Source organism: Sapajus apella, unplaced genomic scaffold (genome assembly GCF_009761245.1).
Source record: "Sapajus apella isolate SASKATOON/1434 unplaced genomic scaffold, GSC_monkey_1.0 scaffold2, whole genome shotgun sequence".
Classification (NCBI taxonomy): Eukaryota; Metazoa; Chordata; class Mammalia; order Primates; family Cebidae; genus Sapajus; species Sapajus apella.
The window spans coordinates 71,016,982-71,044,430 of record NW_022436942.1 but is presented as its reverse complement, the minus strand read 5'-3'; the positions used below and the strand labels follow the sequence as shown (position 1 = coordinate 71,044,430).

The 27,449-nt window shown below is 43.0% G+C and overlaps 1 protein-coding gene across 3 annotated transcripts; it reads right to left on the bottom strand.

Moving 5' to 3' along the window:
• Positions 1–298: 298 nt before the first annotated feature.
• OAS1 (2'-5'-oligoadenylate synthetase 1) lies at positions 299–25,477 on the bottom strand. 3 transcript variants are annotated; one of them, XM_032240349.1, is made up of 7 exons: positions 24,973–25,477; positions 23,413–23,701; positions 21,008–21,192; positions 15,118–15,350; positions 14,162–14,312; positions 12,207–12,250; positions 299–564 (listed from the first exon to the last, which is right to left on the bottom strand). In XM_032240349.1, exons 1-7 carry the CDS (start codon positions 25,150–25,152, stop codon positions 561–563), a joined length of 1,086 nt encoding a protein of 361 aa, XP_032096240.1. In that variant the 5' UTR covers positions 25,153–25,477; the 3' UTR covers positions 299–560. The 3 variants fall into 3 exon arrangements, with proteins under 3 accessions (XP_032096240.1, XP_032096250.1, XP_032096235.1); XM_032240359.1 differs by lacking the exons at positions 299–564; positions 12,207–12,250 and adding an exon at positions 11,733–12,118 and having other exon boundaries at positions 24,973–25,476; XM_032240344.1 differs by lacking the exon at positions 299–564 and having other exon boundaries at positions 11,733–12,250; positions 24,973–25,473.
• Between the last annotated feature and the right edge of the window lie 1,972 nt (positions 25,478–27,449).

Genomic DNA, 27,449 nt, shown 5'->3' with positions numbered 1-27,449 from the left:
TAATGAATTCATAGGCTTAGCAAAGTGGCTGGCATCAGATAAGCACTGAGTAAATAGCAGTCATGTTGTTTGTTTACTTTTATGTTATTGTTTTTATGATTATTGTTAAGGTTAAACCACAGCATCCTTTTCAGTCATACACAGCTCACTCAAGACTGAGGTCCCACTATTTGTGTGAATCTGCTTGTATTTTTTTCTTATATTTTATTTTTTAATGACAGAGAGAGAGACACAGAGAGAGAGGGAGAGACAGACAGAGACAGAGAGGGATAGAGAGACGAGGAGAGAGGGAGGAAGAGAGGGAGGGAGCTCACTTGTGTGCATATGGGGGCATCGAAAGCAGAGCTGGAAATAGATGCTAATTTTAAATAGGGAGAGAAGTTGGTTGCAATTAATTTTACAAGATGTCTGTTTATTATTGAAGCTTTTCCTTGCTGTGATTTCTGCCTCCCCAAGCAACTTGGAAAACTATAGGATAATGAGGCTTCTCTTGTCTGTTGCAAATTCACCACATATTCACTAATTATTGGCATAGTGCCTTCTGCCAACTGGTGTCAGGTTCACCTGAAAATGGAAAAAGGAGTGTGTGTTCACTCTCATATTAAGGAGCCCGTCTGCCCAGAGGACATCAGTGAGAAAAGCCTGTAGAAGCAACTCCACTCTGGCAGTCTGGAGACCCTACGTCTTGCTTGTTGTGTTTTGCTGTGCAGTCCCAGGCGAGTCACTTAGCTTCTCTGAGCTTCAGTTTTATTATCTGTCAAAGGAAGAGAATGCAGGGAAATAGTTTTAGATGTTTTTGAGTCAGATGGTCTTGAGTTTGAGTCTGGAACCTATCTGCACAACATGAGCAAGTGAGTGCCCTCTTCTAAGCCTGTTTCCTCATATTAAATGGATTTTATTTATCAAACCATTACCAGGTGTCAGGTATCATTCCAAACACTTTATTAATATTAAGTCATTTAATCTTCATATGAATTCAGTGAGGTAGATGCTATGGTCGGCTTCCTTTAAGAGATAGGGAAGTGGCATAGAGAGGTTAGGAAATTAGCCCAATGTCACAGAGCTGGTAATTGGTAGAGCCAGGATTTGAACCCAGGCAGTCAGGCTCCAGATTCCCTGCTTTTAGCTCCTTCCTCCTTCCATCACACTCCTCCACCTCACAACGTTGTGATGTGAGGACAGAATGAAATAACGAATGCCAGGTCCCTAGCATGTTCCTGGAAAATTGTAAATTTCAATAAATGGAGGCTGCAACGGTTATGGTTATGCCTATCAGTGGAATGAGCTACTCAGGACAGCCCAAAACAAAAGCAAATACAATTCCAGACCGCATGAGCTGAAGACTAAGAAAACGTATCTCTTTATGATGTGTGGGTATGTGTGGAAATGGTGACCCAGAGACTTTGGCCAAGATGGTGTAAATATGGAACCCATCAGTGAAAAATCTGGGATTGGAAGCCAACCATCATATTTTCCTGTAAACCAGTATATCGTGAAATACGACCGGCAGCCAGCTAACCAAGGAGTGTGTGTGTGTTAGAGAAGACAGAAGGAGTGCCCCAAATGAATGTGGGTTTCACTGAGTGAATGTGTGATGTCAGGGCAGGGGGCACTCACCCCCTGGGGAGCATAACATTTGAAGGAACACGGTTTGATGGAGTTGATAATGTCTGCATCAGCAGCCTGTTGCTATTAAAATGAACCCTGATTTTGTTCAGATTTATTTTATAAGAGGTCAGAGTCAGGATCTTGAGGGTCACACTGGGGTAGGGTTCAGATTGGCAGGGACCAAAGGAGACCTTAGTCCCTCCCTGAAGGGGACTGAGGCCACTGAGGCTGAGGAGTGGACTGTAGGAGACTCAGAGCACCAGCCTGGGGTAGGCAGGGACTTAGGGCAGGAGGAGGGCCCCAGCAGGGCACAGGTCCCTGGTGTGTATTCCAAATGCCCTGCTCCATAGTGGGCAGTGAGCATGAGGACAAGGGGCCTTGCACATGGGCCTGACAGAGGTGGGTTCAAATCCCACCTCTGTCCTTTAGCGGTGATGTGCCCTTGGGCAGGTCACTTGACCTCTCTAAGCATCTGTATCAGGCCATTCTTGCATTGCTATAAAGGAATACCTGTGACTGGATAATTTATAAAAAGAGGTTTACTTGTCTCATGGTTCTGCAGGCTTTACAGGAAGCATGGTGCTGATGTCTGCTTGGCTTCTGGGGAGACCTCAGGAGGCTTACAATCAAGATGTAACACAAAGGGGAGCAGATACATCATATCGCAAAAGCAGGAGTAAAAGAACGTGGGGAGGAGGTGTCACACAGTTTCAAACAACCAGATCTCATGAGAATGCACTCACTATCACAAGAGGATAGATAGCACCAAGGTGATGGAGTTAAACTACTCATGAGAAATCCACCCCCATGATCCAATCACCTCCCACCAGGCCCCACCTCCAACATTGGGGATTACACTTCAGCATGAGATTTGGGTAGATCAAACGATATCAGCCTCAGTTTATTCATCTGTGAAATGGGGAAAGTCTGACATGCCTGTCTCAAAGGACAGGAAAGGCAAGGGAATGCACATGAAGTGCTGAGCACAGTGACTCAGAAAAGGCCAGCATTACCATTATCATCTTCTTGTTCATCTCCCCCTCCCCTTCTTCCACCTTATTGTCATAAAAAGGGACTCCTCTTGCCTTGGTGAAAAGACAGTTGCCTTCTGTGTGACTTTGGGTTACTTAACCTCTCTGTGCCTCAACTCTTCTATCTCTAAAATAAAGATCTTAATAGCAGCTACCTCATAGGATTTATATGAGGATTGAATGAGTTAATATTTACAAAGTGTTTGGAACAGCACGTGGCATCCAGTAATGGTTTGATAAGTAAAGTCCCATTGCCTGAGGCTCCTATATAGATGACTCCAGAAGCCAAACTAAGTATGCGACAAACTCCCAAATGCAGAATTTATAAGGGATTCCTCAACCATGTCAAGAATATATAAAGGGGTTGGAGTGTGAAGAGCAATGATTGGCAAGGGGACTGCACTGGAGAGAACTGTTGTCAGGTGTTGTCTCCCCTCCCTTTTGGAGTTGGATGGAGGTGTGATGTTCCTTGCCTCAGTCCAGCTGGCTTCCCAAGGACCCTTTGGAGAGCTTTCCATCTAGCTGGGAGACACAGAGGTTCTGAGGTCTGCCCTCACACCCAAGAAAGCTGAAGAGGCCTGTGGTTGCCTGATGGGGGTAGCGGGGTTCCGCTTGGATGGGCTTCATTTGGAAGGCGTTTCCTCTGATTCAGATGTGAACACATAGGTGACAATGCTGGCATGGGGTCATGTTGGAGACTTGTCTAACAGCTCCCTCTGGCAGCAAAGAGATGCTCACAAGAAGCTGGGCGTGGTACAGAAATCTAGATGAGGCAGGTGTTAGAATGGACCATGTAGAGGAGAGATGGAGAAGCCCTGGGAAAGAGACTTACAGAGGTTCCCAGCCCCAGGATCACTGTAGAATCCATAAACACACCCTCTACCCTAACCCTTGAGAGAAAGTGCCAACTCTAGCCATCTGCCAGACCTCAGTGTGGTAAACTGAGTAACTGGCCTCCATGTCACTCCTCCCTGGATCCATGCTTTGCCATGGGATATTGTAGTTTCCTCCACTAAAGACTATTGTTACTTCCCAAATCCTTGAGCTTGCTCAGCCACGTGACTTGCATGGCCAGTGGAATGTGAGCAGAAATGATGGCATGTCAGTGCTGGGCTGAGGCCTTAAGTGGATTCATGTGTCTCTGTTTACCCCCTTATGCTTCTGCCATGTCCAAAACCTATCAGCCTGGGCCCCAGAAGACACACACACAGAACAGCCTTTAATGCAACAGCAAGGAGTCGAGCTCAGGAGAACCCACAGCGTGTACAGAGGCGCCCAGCTGAGCCCAGCCTAGATCAACCAACCCATGCTCACGTGAGCATCAATCACTTCACAGTTGTTTTAAGCAACTGAGTTTTGGGGTAGTTTGTTATGTAGCAATCACTAACCAATACACTTGGAAGGAGTAAATGTCTCCTCTCAAGAAAGAGCTGCTCTAGCCCTCCCTGGAATGACTTTGTAGCTTCTCAGGGAAACAGAGCAGAAGGCAGGCTGCTAACTTCCAGTCTCAACTGGGAGAGAAGTCTGCCTTTTGACCACAGAATGAAGGATTGATAAAATATCAAGGATTGGACATTCAAATTCCTGAATGAAGGGTGTGTTTGTAACTTGAAGGGACAGAGGACTACCTATTAGCTGACTTAGCAGAAAAATCATGAGAGCTTCCTGCAAACGCTCAACATCCTGGCACTAGGCTCAATGTGTCACTTTATACAGTGATCCTGAGTTCAGTGGGTTTGCCAATGGTCAGCAAAAATCCAAGCCAGGGAAGGGACAGGCATCCACAGTCCTGAGGCTGTCCCTTCAGTCTACAGTCTTTGGTCTTCAAGTCAAAGGATTTTGGCTGTCCCTTCAGGCATGCTGCAGTCTTTGGTCTTCAAGTCAAAGGATTCAGTTCAGTAGATATAAAGGTGTCTGTAATTTTGGGCAAGTTACAGCTATGGTGGATTCTGCTTCCAGCATCCTTGCTCCCAAACATAGACGGTCGCTATGAACTGTGACATGATCTCCACAACTTCTTACATTAGTACAGTGGAAAAAACAATCAGAATCTCTGATAATTCTTGCTTTTGTGCAAAGCACTCAGCATAAGGTGGAATATGTAACACAGGTTAGCAATTTAGTCCACTGACTCTGTGTTGAGCTGACATCTATGGAGAACCAGTGTGTGCCTGGTATTGTGTTCAACACTTTGCTTGTATTATCTCATTTAATCCATCCACCAACAACCCGAGGTGAAGATTGTGCTGCTCCACGCATTTTACAGATGAGGAAACTAAGTCTTAAGAGGTGAAATGACTTACTTGAGTCCACGTGGTTAGCAAGTGTAAGATCTGGGCTTAAAACCAATTTCCCTGAAGCCAAAGCCTGCGTGCAGCAGAGACTGTACCAGTTCACCAAAATCTTCTATTTTCTTCCCCTGAACACACACCCACACAGCATTTTCAAGCCTCCCTTGTGAGTAGGTGTGGTCACATGATTAAGTCCAACTAGAGGCATGTGAGTGACCATAATGGGTGATGTTTCCAGACCAAGAGTTTGTATTTTTATTTTAAATATTTATTGTTTTTTTTTAAAATAGAGACAGGGTCTCACTATGTTGCCCAGGCTGGTATCAAACACCTAGGCTCAAGTGATCCTCCTGCCCCAGCCTCCCAAAGTGCTGGGATTACAGGCATGAGCCAAATCAAGAACTTTACCAAGGGAATGTGGCCCCTCCCTTTTGCTCTTGTCCTGCCTGTAGCCAGAGTTACAGATGACGGGAACCGGTGTCCATGAATTGCTGCATGGAAAAAAGTCACCTGCCAACCAGAACATGCAGCATGACGATTACTTAAGTGAAAAAGACACTTAAATTGCATCTGAGCCATGCTGCAGCTTGGGGGACTGTTTGTTACAGCAGCTGGTGTTATCCTAACTAATACATCAAACTTTGACCACGTGATGTACCAAGATCATAGTAGTCCTGCATGTTCTGTAATCCTGCATGTTCTGTAGAGTAAGGTTGATTTTAGGTCAAAGTTGTAATATGGGAGACTATGGAGGCCTGGACATTTGTGGGAGAGAAAAAAGATGGTGAATAGAAGTCTCCTATGACCAAACACAAAATCTTTAATTTCATAGGATTCTGGGTGTCACATGGCTGAGAGTAGGCAGGGAGGCACCTCTTAAATCCACCAAAGACCCTATGCTCCAAATGACATGTGACCAGGGAATTGGAATCAATGCCAATTTCAGGTATACAGCATGATATTCAAGCATCAAGTTGTACTCCTCAAACACATGCATTTTTTTAATTAACATAAAATTTTAGGCCAGGTGCAGTGGTTCATGCCTCTATAATTGCAGCATGCTGGGAGATGGAGGCAAAAGGATTGCTTGAGCCCAGGAGTTCAAGACCAGCCTGGGCAACATAGCGAGACCTGGCCATTGCCCCCCACAGATTCCTGCCATCAGATTTATTAACACTCTAATAAATTATTAGATCATTTATTAGATAATTATAAGAGAAATAGAACTCTATTGATTAGACCTCTCATAAATAGTGCCTGTTACCTCATCGGACAATTGTCCCTGAAGAGTCTCTTGTTCATCTTTGCCTTCCCAGCACTGAGCTCAGAACATGGCCAAGGGCAGGCCTTTGATAAATATTTTTTGAATAATCATGATAATAAGCTCTAACTTCCTTTAAAATAAGCTATATATGAAGTACTGGCATAAATCCATCATCCATTAGCTCATCCTCTCTACAACACTAAAAGCCACAATTGCACCCAAATTTATTTATGTATTTACTTATTTACTTATTTCTGAGACAGCATCTCATTCTGTTGCCCAGGCTGGAGTGTAGTGGCTTGATCATGGCTCACTGCAGTCTCAACACTTCCAGCTGTGTCCTAATTGCTTCCATGAACTTCACTCTCATTTCTGTTGGCTAAACATTAACTCTTCTTAGTTTGGTTTTGTCAGCAGGGAGGAGCTGAGGAAATTTATCTCTGGACACTGAGAAATTTCCGGCTTAGATGCTTCAATTTTATACGACAGTTTCCCTTGTTCTTATACACTCGCTCCTCTGTTTCCAAATCTTGTGAATTTGTCCTTGGACCAGCAGCTCCAAACAACAGTACCCCAGAACTTTCTGTAGCCTGCGCCTGCCAACTTTGCACAAATGATCAGAGCTTATCTGAGAGAAATACTTCTCAAAAGCTTTTTTTTTTTTTTTAAAGAAAAATACGTTTATTATTTCTCATGGCCACACAAATAACACAAGTTTAGTGCAAAAAGTCAATAAAATCAGAAAATTTAGAAAAATACAAAGATCACCTATAATGTTATAGCCAAATATCACTGCTGAAAACATTCAAGTCTCCCACGAACCAATCATTACAAAATGAAATGAAAGAAAGAGCGCCAAGTAGAACAGTACTGAAACAGATGGCTGAGAATTACTATGACAAAGGCTGTGAGAGATCTCTGCAGGGAAAATGATAAAACATTGTTACAGCCGCTAAAGAGGGCTAAAATTAATGAAAAGAAACTCCAAGTTCCTGATCAGCATTATCAAATTCTACATAGATATGTATAAAATATAGACATTATTCTTCCCAAACTAAGTTGTGTAATTCCAATCAAATGCCTCCCCATGTTTTGGGAGGAGCGTCACAAATTGAGTATAAAACAAATGTAGAAATAGGAAGGGCTAAGAGGAACCAATGGCTTGATAAAAAGAGAACAGAATTCTCCCAAAGATACGAAGATTTATAAGGCTATAGTAATGAAGACAAGGCAGTATTAACTCAAGGATACAAAAAATAGACCAATGGAAAAGAGCAGAGTCCAGAAACAGACTCCCACATAGATGGGCTCTGGGAATATTTAAGAGGTGGCTTTGCAGAGAGCATGGTCCCTCAACAAATGCTGCTGGGATAATTGAGCATCCACATTGGAAGAACTGGAACTGAACCCTTTCCTCACATGCCATATAACAATAAATGCCTTTTGTTGTCTGTGGTTTTGGTGTCACATCCAAGAAATCACTGGAAAGACCAATGTCATGAAGTTTTCCCCTGTGTTTTCTTCTAGTAGTTTTAGTTTCAGGCCTGATGTTTAAGCCTTTAATTCATTTTGAGATGATTTTGTGTGTGGTGTAAGGTAAGGGTCCAATTTTATTATTTTGCATGCGGGCATTCAGCTTTCCAAACACCATTTGTTGAAGACACTGTCCTTTCCCCACTGTGTATTTTTGGCAATCTTGTCAAAGATCAGTTGGCCAACTAGGTAAAACACAGGCAACAAAAGCAAAAATAGGCAACTGGGACTGCATCAGACCAAAAACTTCTGCATAGCAAAGGAAACAATCAACGAGCTGAAAGGCAATCTACGGAATGAAGAAAATATTTGCAAACCATATATCTAATAAGGGTTAATCTCCACAATATGTGAGGACCTCCTACAATTCAATAGCAAAGAAATTAATAACCTGATTTAAAAACGGGCTAAGGATTGGAATAGATCTTTCTCCAAAGAAGATATACAAATGGATAACAGGTGTCTGAAGAGATACTCAGTGTCACTAATTATCAGAGAAATGCAAATCAAAATCACAATGCAATATCACCTTACCCTGGTAGCGTGGTGATCATTTAAAAAAATAAATGAACAAAAGATAACAAGTGAGAGGATGTAGAGGGATGGGAACTCTTGTTCTTGTTGGGAAGCCACTATGAAAAACAGTATGGAGGTTCCTCAAAAATTAAAAATAGAACTACCATATGTTCCAGCAGTGCCACTTCTGAGTATTTGTCCAAAAGAATTGAAATCAGCGTATCGAAGAGATAACTGCATTCCCATGTTCACTGCAGCACTATTCACAATAACCAAGAAGTGGAAGCAACCTAAGCAACTATAAATGGATAAATGTGTTAAAGAAAATTAATACATGCAGTGCACACAATGGAATATTATTCAGCCTTTTAAAATAAGAAAATTTGTCTGGGTATGATAGCTGTGATCCCAGCACTTTGAGTGGCCAAGGAGGCAAGATTTTGAGGCCAGGAGTTCAAGACAAGCCTGGATAACATAGCAAGACCCCATCTCTACAAAAGATTTAAAAAATTTGCCAGGCATGTTGGCACACAACTGTTGTCCCATTTGCTTGTGAGGCCAAGGTTTTCCCTGACTCCTAGGATGGCTCCTAGAAATGCAGAAAAGTGTGAAATTCCAGAATTACTGTGGAGCTGGTGGAAGGAGTTAAAAGGCCAAGGGAAGTGGGCACAGTGAAGAGAAGTGGATATGTTTGCTATGTAAGTCTGGAAATAGAGTCCCAGGGGACAAAATATTCCCCAAGGTCATAAGGAATGTGCTCGAGAGAGGGGCACCTGCTTCACGAGGTGTTTTGATGGTGGCCTCCTGGGGAAAGGGGCTATTACAGAGCTTGGATTGGTAAGGGCAATAGGGCAGGCAGGACTCCCAGAGCAGCAGAAGCCAAGTGGGTGCAGTTATTATAATGAGTGGTGAGGTTGGAGGGGCAGCCAGGGGTCATGACCCATAGAGAGTTAGGGACCCGATGAATACAATGTGGCCTCCTAGTGACTTAATGGATGAGTCTCTTGAAAGGGCACTACTCAATTTATGCCATTAGAAGAAATCAAGGCTGGATGACCAGGGGGCTAAGGGCAGTCGTTCCAATAAAAAGTCATCATCCTTTCCCGGTTGTTGGACCTGACCCAGTTCTCAGACTAGACCCCAATAACAAGGAGGAGGCAGAGTTCCCTTGGGAAAGGACCCTGCAACACCATAGCATATATAGTCATGGTTTCCCCCAAGGGACTTATGGCCATTTATTCAGAGGATGATACACTGAAAAAGGGGAAACACGCAACATTTCAAAGACTGTTGGGCAGAGGATCAACATTGACAACGATGCAGGAAGATCCAAAGTGTCACCAGATTCTGTCTCCATCAGAGTAGGGCCATGTAGGAGCCAAGAGTGGAAAATGGAGCCCCGGCCAAGTCAGGCTTGTAATTTGCCCGCTGTGTCTGTGGACCTACCTGGTGATCATTTCCCTGTCCCTTGAAGGTATGTTCAAAAAGGACATGCTTGGTAAAAGACACTACCCCACATTAGCCTGAGATTAAGTGAGAGCTATCACAGTGAGGAAGTGCAAGTTGCCCCTCTACTTGAGCCATACCACCATGGCAGACCCCATGGCGTTCCAACTGTCAGTCATGGGAAAAGATGTCATTCAGAGATTATGGCAATGTCTAATTAGAGAATTATTACACAGACCCCCCAGGACTCTGGAGCAAGCCCATGTCATTTGCAGCAAAAACGTATATGCCCTTTGAAAAACAATCCTGGTGCACTACCGGGCTCTGTTGTAGATGGAAGGCTGATCATGTGGCCATGTGGCTCTTCAATCGAGCAACTAATTACCGATTCCATTAATCTGCTGTTGGCTTTGGCGTTGTTATAACATGAAACACTCTCAAAAGGCAACACAAGTGCATTTTCCACATTGTAAAATACAATGAAGCCATTACATTGGGATGTCTACACTTGCCTATCAGCATGGAGTGTGCAATGATTGATTTTATGTGATAACTTGACTGGGCTAAGGGTGCCCAGATAGCTGGTGAAACATTTCTGGGTGTATCTGTGAGGGTGCTTCTGAAAGATATTTATATTTGAATCAGCAGACTGGCATTATCTAATCCAGTCTACAAATAGGACAAAAAGACCGAGGAAGGGTGAATCTGCACTCAGGTTGAGCTGGGACATTCATCTTCCCCTGCCTTGGACATCAGTGCTTCTGGTTCTCATGGTGCCAGAGTAGGAAAAATTAGAATTCAATGAATGAGGACACATGAAGACCATACCATGGTGATTAAGAACATGAGCTTTACGGAGAGAAGGGTTAGGGTTCAAGTTCAGATTCTGCCCCTGACCAGCTGGGTGACCCGGGGCAAGCACTGTAACCTCTTAGAACCTCAGGTTCTTCCACTTATTATTATGAGAATAACAACAAAACCCATCTCACAGCGATGCTGAGAAGCTAAATGGAAGAATATAATCTGGACAGACCAAAGACTGCTTGGCAGCCACCCAAGTGACCAGCAAGTCAGGTGATAAGAACTTGTTTGGTTCTTTTGTGACTATCTGTGAGAGTTTTATATTTTGGAGTCTTATGAATGAGATGCTGGTTCTTGGTCCCAAGAACAGTGTGACGATGTGGCAGTGTAAGTCAGTATAGTTGATTCTTTAATCCAGTGATTTACCTAGGAGGGCAGAACTGTCCAAGAGAAATGCCAGATATAGGTGAAGGGGAGGAAGGCAGCAAATCACACTGCCATGTGTGTACCTATGCAACAATCTTGCATGTTCTTCACATGTACCCCAAAACCTAAAATGCCATAAAAAAAAGAAATACGTCATGTAATGCAAGCCACATGTGTGATTTCACATTTTTTAGTAGCCACAATTAAAAAGGGAAAAGAAAATGATGAAGTTCATTTTGATTTTACTCAAATATATCAAAAATTATCAATTCAGCACACAATTTAAAAAATTATCAGTTGGCAAGACCTTGGCATTCTTTTTGTTTGTACTAAGTCTTTGAAACCAAGTATACATCTTGCACTCATAGCACATGCACATTTAGACTAGCTACATTTCAAGCATTTAATAGATACATGTGGCTAGTGGCTGCTGTGTCACACAGGGAAGTTCTAAAATTTTTCTCAGAGATATGGAGAAAGGATGACTCAAAGATGCTTATTTCAGGATTAGTAATAGAAAAACCATCTAATATTAAGATGCTTTGCACAAATGTCAACTCCATGAGGACAGAGACTTTTTTACTTAAAAAATTCTGGGAGTCTTGGCTCTGCAGGGTCATGAGGACAGGGATTTCTGTCTTCTTTTGTGCACTGCTGTGTTCCCAGTGCCCAGAGCTATTCCTGGCACATAGTAAATTCTCAATAAATACATCTTGTTAAATCAACGTACACACACACACACACACACACACACACACCCCTCTAGATATGCATCTGTACTTCTTGGATCTATTCCTTGAAGTTAATAAACACCCAATAAATGGTATTTGCTTTATTTTTATTGTCATTGATAATACATTAGATATAACCCTCCCACCAGGTGCACAGAAGAAAGTCAGGGCTAGAATTTCATTCTCTAACCTAAATCTCTCTGTTCTCTCTCAGGGAATATTTTCAGAGAATAGATGGAGTGAGGCAAGGCTGTGGGGAATGTTATCCATGATAGGAGAGAGGGCATAGAAGGCCAGGGGTCAGGAGACCTGGATTCTGTCAGATCGTGTACCAGCTCACTGAGGACCTTTGTCCTCTCTGGATCAAGGGTCCCACCTGGAAATGAAGGGGCTGGTCCGGATAACACTGGAACCCTTTCCCCTAAGATGTCCTGGCATTCAGAGGATGGTGCACGTCCAGTTCTCTTCTTCCTGTGGAGTAGATGCTTTCTGGAATGTGCTGGAGTATTGAGAAAAATAAGAGGGCTCATATGTTCTGATGTAACCATATTTCTGATACATCCTGGGATCGCAGGTCTCATCGTCCTCACTGATGCTTTCAGTCTGAAAGGGTGAGACACATGATCACATCAGGGAGTCTTCCTACCTTGCAGCTGGAGCTCACTGAGCTTTTATGGTGGACGCTATGACATGCCAGCTGGATCCCCCTTTGAGGAAGGACTAACAAACCCCAGCTTCTGGGACAGTCATGAAATCAACCTCAGTGCGCATCAGTGGTGGATTGGATAAAGAAATGTGGTCTATCTACACTATGGAATATTATGCAGCCATAAGAAAGAATGAAATCATGGATGCAGCTGAAGGCCATTATCTTAAGGCCTTCAGGATTTAGCCAGAAACAGAAAAACAAATACTTAACATCTGCTAAAGATGGGTACAATAGACACTAGGGACTCCAAAGGGGAGGAGAACGGGAGAAGGGCAAGGGAAAAATTCCTATTAGGTACTATGTTCACTGACTGGGTGACAGGATCAGTGGAGGCCCAAACCTCACCGTTACACAACATAGCTGTGTAACAAATAGCACATGTGCCCTCTGAATCTAAAATAATAAAAATTTTTAAAAAGAGAGCATGCTTCATGGGATTGTTGTGAATATTTAATGAAATAGTGTATATTAAAGGGCTTCGGACAGAACTTGAGCCCAAAGCAGGTAATCAATAAGTAGTGTTAGAGATTATTTATTATTACTCTTAGGGGAATGAACTCTGGACGAGGGATGTGAAAATTCTAGAAACTCTCTGTTTGTGACCAAAATGACTGTAAAATATGGAGTACAGCTTGCAACTATACGAATATAAATGGCCTTTGGCAAGAGGTAAGTACATTGGAAAGAATGGTCTCCAGTTCTAGATCCTTGAGGAATCACCACACTGTCTTCCACAGTGGTTGAACTAATTTGCACTCCTACCAACAGTGTAAAAGCATTCCTATTTCTCCACATCCTCTCCAGCATCTGTTGTCTCCTGATTTTTTTAATGATCACCATTCTTTTTTTTTTTTTTTTTTTTGAGACGGAGTTTCGCTCTTGTTACCCAGGCTGGAGTGCAATGGTGCGATCTCGGCTCACCGCAACCTCCGCCTCCTGGGTTCAGGCAATTCTCCTGCCCCAGCCTCCTGAGTAGCTGGGATTACAGGCACGCGCCACCACGCCCAGCTGATTTTTGTATTTTTAGTAGAGACGGGGTTTCACCATGTTGACCAGGATGGTCTCGATCTCTTGACCTCGTGATCCACCCGCCTCGGCCTCCCAAAGTGCTGGGATTACAGGTGTGAGCCACCACGCCCGGCCATGATCACCATTCTAACTGGTGTGAGATGGTATCTCAATGTGGTTTTGATTTGCATTTCTCTAATGACCAGTGATGATGAGCTTTCTTTTTATCGTATGTTTGTTGGCTGCATATTCACAATAGCAAAGACTTGGAACCAACCCAAATGCCCATCAATGATAAACTGGATAAAGAAAATGTGGCACATATATGCCATGGAATACTATGTAGCCATAAAAAAGGATGAGTTCATGTCCTTTGCAGGGGCATGGAAAAAGCTGGAAACCATCATTCTCAGCAAACTGACACAATAATAGAAAACCAAACACCGCATGTTCTCACTCACAAGTGGGTATTGAACAATGAGAACACATGCACACAGGGAAGGGAACATCACACACTGGGGTATGTGGGAGTTGGAGGGCTGAGGGAGGGATAGCAAGAGGTGGGGGGATGGGGGGATAGCATTAGGAGAAATACCAAACGTACATGACGGAGTGATGGATGCAGCAAACCACCATGGCACATGTATACCTATGTGACAAACCTGCACATTCTGCACATGTACCCCCGAACTTAAAGTATAAAAAGAAAAAAAAAAAAGAATGGTCTCAAACTATAAGTCTCAAGCTGCGTGGAGAGGGGCAGGGATGAATGGCAGGGAAGAAGCAGGAGGTCTCACCGACAGAGTCCAGGAGCTCACTGGGGACCCATTCCAATTCTTAAAGCATGGGTAATCCAGCCAGTCCTCAGCCTCTCGTGCCAGCTTCCACCAACCCTTTGGGTCTCCACCTAAGTTTCCTGTAGGGTCAGCCGGGTCCAGAATCACAGGCCTGTAGAGCAACATTGAGAGAGGGACAGGTGAGGAGCTGGTGCTCTGTCCCGGAGTCCAGATGCTCCTGGCAGAGCAAAATGTGGCCTGGGATGGGCTGGGACTCAGAGCGTGAGGAGGGGCTCCCAGGGTTACGTCCCCTGTGCCCTATTCCCCAGCGGGCAGTAAGCACGGGGAGAGGGAGCCTTGCACTTGCGCCTGACAGATGTGGGTTTGAATCCCACCTCTGCCCTTTATCAGTGATGTGCCCTTGGTTAGGTCACTTGAACTCTCTAAGCCTCAGGTTTCTTTCTGTCAGATGCGGGTACTTCCACATGCCTATCTCAAAGGCTATAGTGTGAGGAAAGAAAAAGCCAAGTAATGTGAAATGCTTAGCACAGTGACTAGAACATGACACACATGTCAGTCATACTGATAATAATTTTTACTATTATATTAGCATGTGTTGGTCTTACAGCAAGCTTTTAATACCTGGGAGCAATTACTGTTATTGTTGTTGCTGCTGTTCTTATTTCAGTTCAAATTCCAGCTATTTTACTCATTTTCTGTTAAGGGTTGGACAAGCTCCTTACCTCTCAGAACCTCAGTTTACTCACCTGTAAAATGATTGGCATAGAGCCTGCCTCGCAGGGTTAGAGGTAAGCATTTAAATCAAATGGCAGTAGTAAAATGCCCAGCACAATGACAGGCAAACTGAGATTCTCACCAAGTGGGGATCCCTCCCACCTCCTCCATTTACAAGGCACTGCACCTGTACCCAGGTGTTCATTTATATATGGGAGCTAATCCATGTGGGGATAGCATACCTGGGTTTGCTGAGCTGCCTGCTCAGGTACTGTCTAATACTGGGGTTTTTAAAGTCATAATACACTGTCCAGTAGATGCAGAGTTGCTTGTAGTTTATGACTAATTCCAAGACCGTCCGAAATCCCTGGGCTGTGTTGAAGTCTGTATTCAAGCTCCCTTTCTCCCAAGCATAGACCGTCAGGAGCTCCAGGGCATACTGAGGTGGCAGTGGCTTCCCAAGCTTTTCCTTACACTGAGAAGAGGAAAAACAATCAGAAAAAAAATGGGTTTGCTCAACTTTTGTGTAAACTACACTTCTTATTGGCCCAAGTCCAGCCTGCCACCTGTTTTTAGATATAAAGTTTTCTTGGAACAAATCAAGGCTCATTCATTATTGTATAGTTTATGACTGCATTCATGCTACAAAAGCAGGGTTGAGCAGTTGCAACAGAGGATGTGCAGTCCACAAAGTCTAAAATATTTACTATCTAGCCCTTTATTTAAAAAAAAAGTTTGCTGGCCTCTTGTTAAGAGTTCTGGATTCTTATTGATGTAGGTTTGAATCCTGGCTTCACCATTGTCCAATTCTAAGTAGATGACTTAGGCTCTCAGAGCCTCATTATTTTCATCTGCTTCGTGAGTGACCACAATAGCACCTACCTTAGAAGGATATTATGAAAATTAACTGAGAAGAAGGACTTGTAATGTTCCTAAGAAATGCACAGAAGCAAACAAAATTCTTTGTGGAGGAGTATACATAATCCAAAACCTCAAATTATTTTACAAATAATTTTCAAATACCATGATGAGCACATATGTAACCAGGCACACAAGGAAACAAAACACTAAGAGTGATGACCAACAGAAAAAAAGAGAAATAGTAATAAACTAAATTCATATGGAACCAAAAAAGAGCCCACATAGCCAAAGCAAGACTAAGTAAAAAGAACAAATCTGGAGGCATTACCTTACCAGACTTCAAACTATCCTATAAGTCCATAGTCACCAAAACAGCATGGTATTGGTATAAAAATAGTCACATAGACCAATGGAACAGAATAATGAACCCAGAAATAAAGCCAACTGATCTTTGACAAAGCACAACACAAACTGGGGAAAGGACACCCTATTCAACAAATGGTGCTGGGATCATTGGCAAGTCACATGTAGAAGAATGAAACTGGATCCTTATCTCTCCTCTTATACAAAAAGCAACTCAAAATGGATCAAACACTTAAATCTAAGACCAGAAACCATAAAGATGATAGAAGATAACATCGGAAAATCCCTTCTAGACATTGGCTTAGGGAAAGACTCCATGACCAAGAACCCAAAAGCAAATGCAATGAAAACAAAGATCAATAGATGGGACTTAATTAAACCAAAAAGCTTCTGCAAAGCAAAAGAAATAATAATTAGCAGAGTTAACAGATAACTCACAGAGTGGGAGAAAATCTTCACAATCTATACATCTGACTAATATCGAGAATCTACAAAGAACTCAAACAAATCAGCAAGAAAAAACAAACAATCCCATCAAAAAGTGGGCTAAGGACATGAACAGAGGACTCTCAAAAGAAGATACACAAATAGCCAACAAACATGTGGGAAAATGCTCAACATCACTAATTATCAGGGAAATGCAAATCAAAACCAGAGTGCGATACCACCTCACTCCTGCAAGAATGGCCATAATAAAAAATCAAAAAATAATAGATGTTGGTGTGGATGTGGTAAAATGGGAACACTTCTACACTATTGGTGGGAATGTAAACTTGTACAACCACTATGGAAAACAGCTTGGAGATTCCTTATAGAACTAAAATTCTAATGGGATTGCATTAGATCCAGCAATCCCACTACTAGCTCTCTACCCAGAGGAAAAGAAGCCATTATATGAAAAAGATACCCGTACATGCATGTTTATAACAGCACAATTTGCAACTGCAAAAATATGGAACCAACCCAAATGCCCGTCAATCAATGAGTGGATAATATCACACACACACACACACACACACACACACACACACACACACACACACACACCATGAAATACTACTCGGCCATAAAAAGGAGCAAAATAATGGCATTCACAGCAACCTTGATGGAAATGAATACTATTATTTTAAGTAAGTATCTCAGGAACAGAAAACCAAACATTGTATGTTCTCACATATATGTGGGAGCTAAGCTATGAGGAAGCATAGGCATAAGAATGATACATGGGACTTTGAGGACTGGGGGGAAGGAGGGGGATGGAGAAGTTTAAAAGACTACACATTGGGTACAATGTACACTGCTTGGGTGATGGCTACACCAAAATCTCAGAAATCACCACTAAAAAACTTATTCATGTGACTAAGCACCACCTGTTCCCCCAAAAACCTAACAAAATAGAAAAATTAAATATAAAAAAAATAGTCCTCTCTCTGTGATCAGTGGTTTGAATGAGGACAGGTAAGAAGAAGTATCAGAGCCATATATGTATACACATGAATTGGTGTGTGCTCATGTCACAGAAAAGAAGTGCAAATAAAACATCATACTAAAAATAATAAAAAAATTTTAAATAACTAGGAATATCATATTCACAGAATAAAATAAAAACTTTAAATAGTTAGTAGGGAATTATGCCAGGGGTGGTGGCTCACGCCTGTAATCCTAGCACTTTGGGAGGCTGAGGTGGGTGGATCACCGGAGGTCAGGAGTTCAAGACCAGCCTGGCCAACATGGTAAAACCCTGTCTCTACTAAAATGCAAAAATTAACCAGGCATGATGGTGGGTGCCTGTAATCCCAGCTACACAGGAGGTCGAGATGGGAGAATCTCTTGAACCTAGTAGACAGCAGTTGCATTGAGCTGAGATAGCACCACTGCACTTCAGCCTGGGTGGCTGAGGGAGACCCTGTCTCAAAAAAAAAAAAAATTAGTAGTAAATTAAAAGCCATAAGAAGTAACATGACAGATATAAAAAAAGAAATAGAAATTTTAGGATAAAAATGGCAACTATAATTAATAGCTTAACAGTAAATTAGATATAGCTAAAGAGAAAATTACTTAATTCAAAGGTAAATTAGAAGAAACTATTCAGAATAAAGCATGAAAAAATAGATAAAAAGAAAATACAAAAAAGAGTACAGAGCTATGAAAGACAGAGTAAGGTCTAACATACATTTAATTGGAATTCCAGGAGGTGAGGAGACAATGGGGGAGAATCCATATTTTAGAAGAATGGCTGAGAAGTTTTAAAACTGAAGATACCAATACACAGATTCAGGAATCTTAAAGGAATCCCAATCTGGACAAATTATCGGAGCCCATCATTAAGACACAGCAGATTGAAGCTAAACAAAATCAAAGACAAAGAAAAACTCTTACATGCAGCCAGAAGAATAAAATAGGTTACTTACAAAGGAGCTGCAGTTAGACTGGCAACTGGCTTTTTAATGATGACACTGGAAGATGGAATGACGTATTCAATGTACTGAAATGGCCACCCAGCAAAAGCACCCTTCAACGACGAAGGCAAAAACATGACATTTTCAGACAAACAAAAACTGAGGGAGTTTACTACCAATAGGCCATCATCAAAAGAAATCCCAAAGGATGAACAGTCATTTGGGAAAATGACCCCACATGGAATGTTAGAGGTGTAAGAAAGAATGAATAGTGAAGAAAGCAGTAAATCTCTGAGTAGATTAAATAAACATTGGCTCTAAAACAATAATAATGCTTCGAGGCACTTGAAAATATAGAGAGACTTGAAATATACAAGAAATGTAGCATATAAATTGGAGGTGGTAATGATGGTGGTTAGCGGAGTTAAATTACTGTAATCTTGTCTTGTTTTAAAGGAGAACAGCATAAAGAAAGAAAGACAGACAATTCTGGGCTGTGTAGGACTCTCTTGATCATTATACAACTAGTATTCCTACCTCTTTCCACTAAATATAAGTAGCACCCATGTCCTCCTATGACCATGGTTACCAAAACACCCTCATTAATTTTCTTTTGTTTTTTTTGAGATGGAGTCTTGCTCTGTTGCCCAGGCTGGAGTGCAGTGGCCCAACCTTGGCTCACTGCAACCTCCGCCTCCTGGTTTTCAAGGCCTTCTCCCGTCTCACCTTCCTGAGTAGCTGGGATTACAGGCATATACCACCACACCCAGCTAATTACAGGTATATAATTATATATATATGCACACATGAATCTGTGTGTGCTCACATCACAGAAAAGAAGTGCAAATAAAACATAATACTAAAAAATAATAAAATTTTTAAAATAACTAGTAATGTCATATTCACAGAATAAAATAAAAACTTTAAATATGTTAGACCTTACTCTGTCTTTCATATCTCTCTCCCTCTCCTCTCTCTCTCTCTCTCTAAGTAGAGATGGGGCTTCACCATGTTGGTCAGGCTGGTCTTGAACTCCTGACCTCAGGTGATTTACCCACCTCAGCCTCACAAAGTGCTGGGATTACAGTGTGAGCCACCGTGCCTGGTCTAATTTTCAACATGTCCCTGGGGGCAGTGCTGCTTTTGTCAAGAACTGCTTTTGTAAATTCTACCATGCTCAGGGGCTCCATGATTAAAATTCATGGAACAGCAAACACTTAGAAGTCTAGCAACTAAACGGTTGTCTTGTTTTACCTAGAGGTGTTATTTTTAAATTGGGAAGTTTATCCCTGATTATTTTCATTCATTCATTCAAGAAATATATATTGAATGCCTGTTATTATCAGGCAAACTCCTAAGTCAGTAGACCCAAATTCAAGTTTTTGTTTGTTTGATCTTTCTCTGTCACCAGGCTGGAGTTCAGTAGTACAATCTTGACTCACTGCTACCTTCTGCTCCCAGGCTCAAGTGATCCTCCTACCTCAGCCTCCCCAGTAGTGGGGACTACAGGTGCTCACCACTACACTTGGCTAATTTTTTAGTTTTTTGTAGAGACAAGGTTTTGCCACATGGCTCAGGCTAGTCTTGAACTCCCTGCCGTGGCCTCTCAAGGTGCTGGGATTACCGGTGTGAGCCACTGTGCCCAGCCAAATTCAAGTTTTACTTCTGCTAGTTATTGGCCAAATTAGTCACCTGACCCAGGAGTTACTCTTGTTGACCTAAGTGTAAATGGGTTTAATAATAATACCTAACTTTATCTAACTTACAGAATCACTGTGAAAGTTGACTAAAATTCAGGGCATTTAAAGTGAACAGAAAAGCATATCACATCTTAGATGAGCTAAGCACACAATACATGTTAGCTTTTATTATGTGTACTCTTGTGGTGGCTAAAAGATATCGCATTTATTAGCACCAGCTATATGCCATTTTACTCTAGCTGTGACATGCTACTCTTTGCAAATGAGAAAACAGAAAGAACAGAGAGGTTAAGTTGCTTACTCAAGGTCAGCCAGCCAGTAAGTAGAAAAGGCATCTGAACATATATTTCTCTGAAACTCTTGTTTTGTCTTATCTACCTTCTGAAGAGTGTGGTTGACTCTCTCTCTTTCTCTCTCTCGAGCTCTCTCTCTGTCTCTTTCTCATTCTCTCTCTCTCTGTGTGTGTGTGTGTGTGTGTGTGTGTGTGTGTAGCACTGATTCATTTATTCAACAATTATTTACAACTATTATGTGCCAGGCTCTGTTCTAAGTTCTTGGGATACAGCAGCGAACAGAACACCAAAATCCCTTCCTTCCTCCCTTCCCTCCCTTTCATTCTCTTTTCTTTTTTCATTGCAAACTCCTCCCTCCTCCCTCTCCACCTCTTTTTCCTTTCTCTCCTCTTTCCCTCCCTCTATTCCCTCCAGCATTCCCCCTCCTCTTTCCTTCACTTCTTTCTCTGCTCCCCCCACACCTCCTCTGCTCCCAGTCCAGACAGGACCCACTGTGGCCTGGCAGGAGGGCCATACATTTTGGTACCAGTGCTTGACTAGGCGGATGAGGCTCTTGAGCTTGGTGGGGCGCTGCTTCAGGAAGTCTCTCTGTAGTTCTGTGAAGCAGGTGGAGAACTCGCCCTCTTTCTGCAGTAAGATGCACTCCTTGATGAGCTTGACATAGATTTCAGGGTTAGGTTTATCGATGCCAGTCAGCTGACCTGTTGAGGCAAAACCTACAACTTAGGTGTCAGCTCTTTTCTGAGGTTCTTTCAGTCACCCTGGGGGACAAGCTCCCTGGCCATGGGGTTCGACTGGAAAGTGCATTAGGCCCAGGGCTGGGAAGCCTGAGGTCCATTCTCGATCCTCCCTCCTGCCCTCTCCACTGCCATCACCCCATCCAAGCCACCACCGTCACATGCCTGAATGATGGAGGCAACCTCTTTACAGGTTCCCCCACAGCCTGTTCTCTACCTGGCACCTAGAGAGAGCTTTTAAAATCTGATCTTGCTGATTCCTGCATCCCACAACACCTGGAATTTTAAAACCCAAAGTCTTTATGGTGGCCAGTGATGTCGGGGTGATCTGGTCTCTGCAACCTCTCGGTCCTCACCTCCTGTCTTGCTTCCTTTGCTCACTTGCTACTGCTCTGACCTTTTCTGTCTTCCTCAAACGTGCCACGGTCATTGCCGCTTCAGGGCCTCTGCACTTGCCGGTCCTCTTCCCAGAACCCCCAGATCTTCCCATGGTGCACTCCTTCTCACCATCAGGCTCAGGGGCCCTCCCTCACCCCGAACACCCATGGCTGTCTATTGTTTCCCCCCACTTTACTTAGGTTTTTTTTTTTTTTTAATAACTCCTTATGTTCATTTTTTTTTTTTTTGACATGGAGTCTCGCTCTGTCGCCCAGGCTGGAATGCAGTGGTGTGATCTTGGCTTGCTGCAACCTCTGCCTCCTGGGTTCAAGCAATTCTCCTGCCTCAGCCTCCCAAGTAGCTGGGATTATAGGCATCCACCACCACGCCCAGCTAAATTTTGCATTCTTAGTAGAGATGGCATTTTACCATGTTGGCCAGGCTGGTCTTGAACTCCTGACCTCAAGTGATCTGCTCACTTTGACTTCCCAAAGTGCTGGGATTACAGGAGTGAGCCACCACGACCTGTACTCCAGTCCCCAACACAAGATATGGCACAAAGGAGAGAATCCAAAACTTTCTCATACCCTGGTGTCTTCAGAGTGTCAGCATTTTTTTTTTTCATGGCTGCCCTAGCCCAAAGAAGACCCTGACAGTTCCTTTAATTAAGTACTAATTACTTGCTAATTAATCACTAATAATTACCAACTATTAATAATTACCAACTATTACCAACTATTAATTAGTAGCCACTAATCACTAAGTTCAAACAATTTAATAGTAGCTGTTTGCATTGTATCTGACAGATGTCATTGCATTTCCCTCAAAAATTAAAATCTAAACTATTCTGTGGCCCTCTGTGAGTTCACTGTGGTGTTCTGAGGTGCCTTCACATACAGTTGGGAAATTCATAGTTTTGATTGATTGACTGATTGATTGAGGCAGGGTCTTGCTCTTGCTCTGTGCCCAGGCAGGAGTGCAATGGCATTTTCATGGCTCACTGAAACCTCAAACACCTGGCTGGCCTCACGGGATCCTTCAGTCTCAGCCTCCTGAATACCTGTGACCACAGGCATGTACCACCACACCCAACTAATTTTTTAAAATTTTTAGTAGAGATAAGATTTCACTTCATTGTCCAGGCTGGTCTTGAACTCCTGGGCTCAAGCGATCCCCTGCCTCAGCCTCCCAAAGTGCTGGAATTACAAGCATTAGCCACTACACCTACTGGAAATTCACATTTTTGAACACCTATTACTCATCAGACCTGAATGTCTGATGACTAATAAGCACTAAGTGATCATTTACCACTTAAAATAACGATATGATATAGGTAGCATGGTTTTACCAATTCTCCTGATGTGGAAATGGGGCCTCCAAGAGGTTATGCTTCCTTTTCAAATGTTCCTGCAGGTTATAAATATCTGTCTCCCAACCTGCTGCATACGTTTGATGAGATCTCCTCATGTTGGGACAAAGATGAAAGTAATATGAACTTTAAGCCACATCTTTGCTCTCGGATTTTAGAAAGATAAAATTCACATGTTTTGCCATAACCAGAACCAGTAAGCCTTGCAGCTGTTCTGTAAGAAATGACTTCGTCCTGGAATTATGCCAATTTGCTGTTTAATGTCTCTTCTGTAATAGATCATGATGTTAGTCATTCTTGCCCAGGGAGAGATCCTAAGATTTCCTCCTCCCACCCTGCCTTAGAGGGATGCCCTGTTGGGGCAAAAAAGCCTCAAGCTGTGGGAGATTTCTGCTCCAAAATTGGAAAAGGGGGAAAAAGAAGCTGGGAGCTCTTACCCAGGGCATCAAAGGCAGGCAGCACGTCAAACTCCACTCCCTTCCTGAGACGGGGTGAACTCAGCACGAAGCTCAGCGCACGGGGGCTGTCCCAGTGAGAAGTCTGGACCTCAAACTTCACAGAAAATACTTCCTCTCTTTGACAGGCTTCCAGCTGTCTCCTAATTTCCCGGATGAAGTCTCCCCGGTGCTTTAACTGATCCTGAAAAGTCGTGAGAGGACTGAGGAAGACAACCAGGTCAGCGTCAGATCTGCCTCTGAGGGTGGTGCCTTTGCCCGAGGAGCCACCCTGAAAAAGACAAGCACAGTAACCGATGCTTAGCGAGGCAAACCTCCCTAAATAAAATGACAGGAACAATCACTAACATTATGGAGCACTAGCTGCTGTTCTGAAGGCATTGCATGTCTTAAAGTCCTATAATGTTCACAGTGATGCTGTGGTTTGGGTACCATTATCATTAGTTTCTATCTTACAGATGGGAAAATGGATGATCAATGAGATTATAGATCAGCTCCATCTCCCAGATAGTAGGTGGCAGATACAATCGAAACCTGGGGGCCTCCGTCTGGGATATGTGTTCTTTTCCTGACTAGCTTATGCTGGGTGGTTCACACTTAACTATTTTACTTAATCTGCACAGCCCTGTGAGGTATTGAGGGGAAGAAGAGGAAAAAACAGTTAGGTGAATGGTGAAGGCTGGGTCCTGGAGAAACAGCCTGCTTGAAACTAGCACAGGTAGGGGGCCTTACGTAAAACAAATCCACAGTTATACACACAAGAGAAGCAGCGCTGTGTGCTTGTCTAGAGACGTCCTCACAGCTGCATAAGGTAAGGGGAGTTGCACAGCTTTGCTGACAAAAAGTTTCTCAAACAGTTACAGGGAGGAGAGCAGTTTCTTATAAAAGTTTTTTGCATTCAGCTGTAATCTGGCAATCCACTCAGACTGCCCTCTCTGTGGCGAAGAGAGCTTTCTTCTTTTGCTTACTAAGCTTTTGCTCTAAGCTCACCTCTGAGTCCATGTTCCTTAATTTTCTTGGACGCAGGACAAAGAACCTCGGGTACTAGTTCAGACAATGAGAAGCTGCTGCATTAAGGTGCATTAGCGAGACTGCAACAGTATTGGGGACTGTGACTGAGGAAATTGGGACACAGAGTAAAGTGACTTGCTCAAGGTCTCACAGCCAGCAGGTGATATTTGCTTTCAAAACATACTATTCTTCACTGCAGAAATGGTGAGCCCTAGCCTGGGCACTGTTTACCAGAGCTGTGCTTCAGTTTCTCTATTTCTGAAATGGGCATGACCTAGGACAGCGGTTCATAAACTTTAGGGGGGGGGTCACCTGTTAATAATAGGGATGTAGGCTTTCACCCCAGATTCTATCTTAACAATCTATGTGGATAAATCAGAAGATCTCAGTTCTCTGGACTCACATTTGCACCCTGGGTTCTAGATTTTTGCTTCTCTCTCTCTTTCTGTGTCTCTCTCTGTGTGTCTGATTCTCAGTCTCAACTCTTGCACATTCAGCCACCCCTCCCCGGCCAGGCAGGCCTGGACTCACCTTTACCACCTTGGACACGTGCACCGGGTAGGAGCTATCTCGGAAGCACCTTTCCTTCAGGAATCCACAGATGATGTCAATGGCTTGGTTGATTTCCTTGCGGAAATGTGTGTCTGGCAAGAGATTCTCTTCGATGAACTTGTCCAGATCTCTGGCTGGGGTATTTCTGAGCTCCATCATTGACAGGAGAGCCTGTGGCAACAGAACTGCCTCCCAGACCTATTAGCTTATATCTCTTCCGCTGGCCGAGCCTCGGCTGCTGTTGGTTTCGTTTCCTTGGAAGGGAGGAGCCGTCTTTGCATTTTCCTTTAGCAAATCAAACACTCCCGATCCCAGTGTTGAATTTCACCTGCTCACTCTTCCGTGTTCTGGAACTTATTCTTTGTCCTTTAACCAGCAACTAGCAGCCCATCCTTTCTCTGAACTCTACTCTGGAAATGAATTTTAACCCCCAGCCAAGATAAATCATACATAACAAATTTTGTGTTTCCTTATCTTTTTTTGTTGTTGACAAAAATCATTTCACAATCATCTGTGGTTTTTTCCAGCAATACTCACCCGTTGCAAAAAGAAAAAAGTCAGAAAAACCAGGAAGTGGAAAGATCATCTGTGATTCTAAAACTAAAAAATTGCCACTATAAACATTCTGACGTAGAGCTTTCCAGATTATTTTTTTAGTGTGAACACACACAAACAAAGGTCTCTTCTTTTTCTTACGCATGGCATTATACTGTGCCTTTTTCCCTTTCAATTAGTAGATTTTCATTTTATTTTATTATTTTTTGCAGACAGGATCTTGCTTTGTTACTGAGGCTAGAGTGCAGGGGTATGATCATGGCTCACTGCAACCTCAACCTCCTGGGCTCAAGCAATCATTCTGCCTCAGCGTCCTGAGTACCTGGGACTACAGGCATACGTCACTGTGCCCAGCTCATTTTTTATTTTTTGTAGAGACAAGGCCTTGCTATGTTGCCCAGGTTGGATTTTATTTCTTACAGCAGTTTCAGGCTTACAGAGAAATTAAGCTGAATGTACAGAGTACCATAAGCTGCCTGTCCTTCTGCCAATAAGTTCCTCTATTATTAACAGTGTTGTGATAAATTTGTTACAATTGATAAATTGATATTAATACATCATAATTAACAAGAGCCTATTTACATTAAGGTTTACATTAAGGTTCACTCTTGTGTCCTACAGTTCTGTGGGTTTTGCCAAACATAACATGTCATGTATCCACCATTACAGCATCATGCCGAATAGTATTGAGGTAGGATGTGGGATTCAGCTCCAGAGGTGGGGCTTGACTCTGGACCAGATTGAAGACTGGCTGACATGCACTGCAGCAGCATGAACAGTGTACTTATTCCCTGGCAATGACCCAGAAGCTACCATCCTTTTTCTAGAAATTTCTGAATAACCTGCCCGTTAATTTGCATGTATTGAAAAGTGCGTATGAATGTGACTGCAGAAGTGCCCTGAGCTGCTGCTCTCCACGTACTGCCTATGGGGTGACCTTGCTCTGCAGGGGCAGTCATGGAGCTGTAATCCTTCCACCTCAATAAACCTTTTTCTTCCTCCTCTAGCTCACCCTTGAATTTCCTTCCTGGACAAAGGCAAGAACCTTCCCTGGTGGTGCCCCAGTTTGAGGGCTCCCCTGCAACAGTTTCAAAATCCCCTGTGCATCACCTATTGAACCCTCTCTGAGTTAGAGCTTCCTTCTTTCCTAATACATGTGTTCAACACTATAAATTTCTCTCTAACCACTACGTTCACTACATCCCACACTTTTTGATAGGCTGCTTTTTCATTTTAATTTAATTCAAAATGTATTTATTTATTTTGCGGAGACAGGGTCTCACTCTGTTGCCCAGGCTGGGGTGCAGTGGCACACTCTCAGCTGACTGCAGCCTTGACCTCCCGGACTCAGGTGATCCTTCCACCTCAGCCTCCCAAATAGCTGGGACTACAGGTGCATGCTACAATGCCTGGCTAATTTTTGTATTTTTGGTAGAGACGGGGTTTCACCACATGGCCCAATCTGGTCTCAAATTCCTGGGCCCAAGCGATCCATCTGCCTTAGCCTCCCAAAGTGCTCGGATTATAGGCATGTGCTACTGAGCCTGGCCCACAATATTTAAAAATTTCTCTTGAGGCTTCATCCTTACCCCTTGTGTTATTTAGAGGTGTGTTCTCTAATCTCCATATATTTTGGAATTTTCCAGCTATCTTTTTTTTTAATTGATTCCTTTTTTAATTGCATTGTAATAAAGAGCATGCTTTGTATGACGTACGTCTGTTGAAATTTGTTAAAGTGTGTTTTCTAACCCAGAACGTGATATGTCTTGGTGAATGCTCCATGTGAGTTTGAGAAGAATGTGTTTCCTGTTGTTGTTGGATGAAATATTTTGTAAATGCCAACTATCTTACAACCCCTCTCTCAGCCAGGTTATTCATGAATTGGCACTCCCCATTCCTGC

Excerpts from the sequence above, each read along its gene's own strand:
- OAS1 (XM_032240344.1), bottom strand. The coding sequence starts at position 25,152 with ATGATGGAGCTCAGAAATACCCCAGCCAGAGATCTGGACAAGTTCATC. Across the intron at positions 21,193-23,412 it reads GCCTGCCTTTGATGCCCTGG|GTCAGCTGACTGGCATCGAT; the intron begins GTAAGAGCTCCC and ends TTGCCTCAACAG. Across the intron at positions 15,351-21,007 it reads TCAAGCACTGGTACCAAAAT|TGTAAGGAAAAGCTTGGGAA; the intron begins GTATGGCCCTCC and ends TCCTCTTCTCAG.